The 3,503-nt window shown below is 36.1% G+C and overlaps 1 protein-coding gene across 2 annotated transcripts; it reads right to left on the bottom strand.

The window, feature by feature from the left end:
• Positions 1 to 394: 394 nt before the first annotated feature.
• LOC111383403 (metacaspase-1-like) lies at positions 395 to 3,111 on the bottom strand. 2 transcript variants are annotated; one of them, XM_023007515.1, is made up of 2 exons: positions 2,308 to 3,111; positions 395 to 987 (listed from the first exon to the last, which is right to left on the bottom strand). In XM_023007515.1, the coding sequence occupies exons 1-2, from the start codon at positions 2,690 to 2,692 to the stop codon at positions 737 to 739; spliced, it is 636 nt and encodes a 211-aa protein (XP_022863283.1). In that variant the 5' UTR covers positions 2,693 to 3,111; the 3' UTR covers positions 395 to 736. The 2 variants fall into 2 exon arrangements, with proteins under 2 accessions (XP_022863283.1, XP_022863282.1); XM_023007514.1 differs by having other exon boundaries at positions 395 to 1,092; positions 2,308 to 3,055.
• Positions 3,112 to 3,503: the final 392 nt, after the last annotated feature.

Raw genomic sequence — 3,503 nt, 5'->3', positions numbered from 1 at the left:
TTACAATGTGAAAATCCCAAACCACTTGAAGATGAAAAGAAAGATAAGAAAATTGGGGAAGAAATGATTTTCAATATATATGATGAACAATGGATTTGGATTACTTGAACAAGCCTCAAGTTAATCTCCAAGAAAGAAAAATAGCTTTGAATTTATACCAAAGAAGAACAACCTCTTTCTTGTTAAATTCTCTCCAAGCCCTCTCTTCTATTTTCTCTCTAAAAAACCGGATTGTTAAATGAAGGGAAAAACAGTTATATATATAGCTTAAACTAGGCGCCCTCCCTTGGCGCCCACTCATGGCACCAAGGCACCCTCCCTTGCTTCTCCTTTTCTCACAGAGTGTTGGGCTGATAAATGAATAAAGGTACATAAGAGCTATGAACCAAATGAGGATGCTGATGGATGTGAGTCTGCTAAAGGGAATAAGATAAGAAATGAGAAATACAGGATAAATTAAAAGAACTACGACTTAAATACTTGAGACATGTTTTGGAAACACTAAAACAGGCTCTTGTTCATAAGAATAACGCTGTCTCATTTGAACAGGTTAGACGAAGGAGGGCACATCAAAACCTGTAGTTGCTCAGTAGATCTCATGTTCAACCAAACAAAATGGCCGAAAAAGATTCATTCAGCCAACCTCGCATTTGTTGAGAACAAAATTTAGTTTGTTATTATATAACTTAGCATCTTCTACGAATCATAATAATATATTACAGGAATTAAATCAAGCTCAAAAAAATATAAATAAAAAAATCACATACATGGTTTTGTTATAGACTAGTGGCAAGTCAAGCATGGTTCCACTGTGACAAGAGTCGATGATTGCATGAAGTATGACACCTTGCTTAAGTGGTCTAACAATGGCTTCATTTATATAATTGTCAACAATCATTCCTTCAGTTTTAAAATCAACGGGGCATATTGTTTCATCAAATCCATCTTTCTCATCCTCGTTAAAATCAGGTTGTCGTAAGCCATGCCCTGAATAGTAGAAAAACAAGGAGTCCCCAAATTGCAGGTCTCTTGTTAGCCATTTAAAACCATCTTCAATATTCTTCTTTGTTGGAGGCATATCAGAATCCTCTTCTGCATCATTCTCAAGCAAATACATTATATCTATAACAGAATATCTCACTGAGATGCATTTAACCTAGGTCGATGCATGCAATAGAATCTGTCTTTGGCTCCATCCTTGCAAGATTGGATCGAGGGTACAAGCAAGATAACCGATAAAATTAGTAGTTCACTTATTCATATCGAGTACCCACTGCGTATCATTTTAGCCTATTTACTTCACAATATAATTTCTGAAAAAGGTCACAGACCTGATCTTTTTGTGGCGAAACATATGACAAATTATGCTGTTACAACAACCAAATGAATTTTTGACATATATTTGTTGGGAGAATCCTATTATCATCATGAGAGCACTTCACCTAGACAAGAAGAAGACTTGACATACACAAGTTGAAGGAAACTAGGTCCATACAAAGCCAACTGTTGGAAAATACGGGTATTGGGTCGCCCATTAGGATGACCCGACCCGCAAGATTTTAAAAGGGTTAGGAGGGAATGTTTTGAATGGAATTTAAATCCATAGCTTCCCCAACTCCCAAGATAACTACTTGCAACCTTCATAGAGTTCTGACAAAAAAAGGGACAAAAGGATGGTGTGGAGAAATGGTGAAAATTCATATGGAAATTCACACCAAAATTAGAAAGTCCCTAGAACCATATTTTTGGCATAAAATGGCACTTAGATTGTGGATAATAATCCCCTTTCATTGGGATTGAGATTGGGATCATTGGAGTACTAGAAAATGCAAATTTTGATACTTGGATAGCAAGGTGATTCAACCACACAAAGATTTTGAAATTCATCATTTCAAATAAGTTTCTTGATCCAAAATTCATGTCAAAGTATGCTGCGAATTCCTACAACTAAAACTATGTAGCTCTACCAAGGGAACTTAACTCAATGGGCTAGGAAAATTACAACGGTGTTCCCTAATCTTCACAAATTAAGCACCCTGGGACTCAATCAGATATTCTAGCATCAACATCTAAAATCTTCATTTTTGTTGCACAAGTCGACCCTATTGAATTAAAACCGTTTCACACCTTTTTTGGGTGTATTTTAGTTAACCATCTCTAATCTACCCAAACCGGAAGCAAGAAGGAGGACCAAAAACAAACAAAATAGAAGGAAAATATGTTATGAACTTGCAAGCTTAATGAATATGTTAATCATGGGTCTACACAACTTTTACTGTAGAAAATGCAGAAAATAATGGATGATACCTGATAGAATGAGAATGCAATCACGTGGAAAATTGAATTGTTTAACAAGGAAATCTCTCATGCTATGCACATCATTGACAACTCCTCTGAGCCTGAACTTCTGCTTCTTGTAACTCACTCCACAGATAAATGCTCTCTTCGCTCCTGGAGGTCTCCCAGATAAATTAAGACATAATCGGCTGCTTCTTGGGGAAACTGTATATGGACTATCATTTCTTGAACTTCTCCTTCCAAATAAATGGCAGGTCCCTTTAGCTTCAGTAATGATCTTGTTTCGATCATGGCTCAAATGTTTGCTTTTTCCACGAAAACCTGTGTCTGTTTCTTGATCATTATCTGGTGCTACTGATGATCTTTCTAAGGACTCCTTGCATATTGAACCCATCAAATTAAGATTATAGTAAAATGAGGTTGTAGGTGTCTATAAACATATATTGTTCATATGTATTCACCTAGAGGTCAGATTTCCTCGTTCAGAAAATTTATCTATGACTTAGATTCTGTTTAGATTTCAACCAATCTTTTTATTTTCATCATGGGAAGAACCAGATGCCATCTTTATGCAACAAGTAAAGGACAAGCTTCCTTTAGTAGACGTTAGATTCTGGCCGGCGTGATCATGTAGTTTTTGTGCGAAGTACTTCCCCACCAAAGAAGGTGTGCCATAAGAACGGTTGGTTCCATTAGGTTTTTCTTGAACGGATCTAAGGATAAGACTCTAATACTACAAAGCGAAGGTTGGGGGCTCATATATTTGGAAGAATTGATCGAGGACATGTGCTCGATTGAGTATACTATATGAACTGTATGTGCAGAATTCCTTAAGAATTTAAATTCTAAAGAAATTCGAGCAGATCAACAGCAAACTAAGCTTTGTTTCATTAAATTTGGAATTGACTGTATGAATTATCTTTTCACTCTGTTATATCCATTGTTTGATCTAATAAAAAGCTAAAACACTAGATCCTTAGCAACTATCAAGTTAGTTATGGTCTACCCCTGCCTCTTTTTACATGTTCTACCAAGATAACCTCAATCAGTGTCACCACCACTTGGTGTATACACTCATTTCTTGTCTTGTCCATTTTATTACACATCCATGTAAGAAATTGAAAGGAACCAAAATTTACCAAATCCTTTCACCAAAATACGTAAATTCTCCATGTTGAATTCAAAGAGAAAAGTAAAAGCGGAAG

This window comes from Olea europaea, unplaced genomic scaffold (genome assembly GCF_002742605.1).
Source record: "Olea europaea var. sylvestris unplaced genomic scaffold, O_europaea_v1 scaffold2675, whole genome shotgun sequence".
Lineage (NCBI taxonomy): Eukaryota > Viridiplantae > Streptophyta > Magnoliopsida > Lamiales > Oleaceae > Olea > Olea europaea.
The sequence above is the reverse complement of the archived record's forward strand: the minus strand, read 5'-3'. Positions and strand labels throughout refer to the sequence as shown.

Excerpts from the sequence above, each read along its gene's own strand:
- LOC111383403 (XM_023007514.1), bottom strand. The coding sequence starts at position 2,692 with ATGGGTTCAATATGCAAGGAGTCCTTAGAAAGATCATCAGTAGCACCA. Across the intron at positions 1,093-2,307 it reads TTGCATTCTCATTCTATCAG|AAGAGGATTCTGATATGCCT; the intron begins GTATCATCCATT and ends AGAATGATGCAG.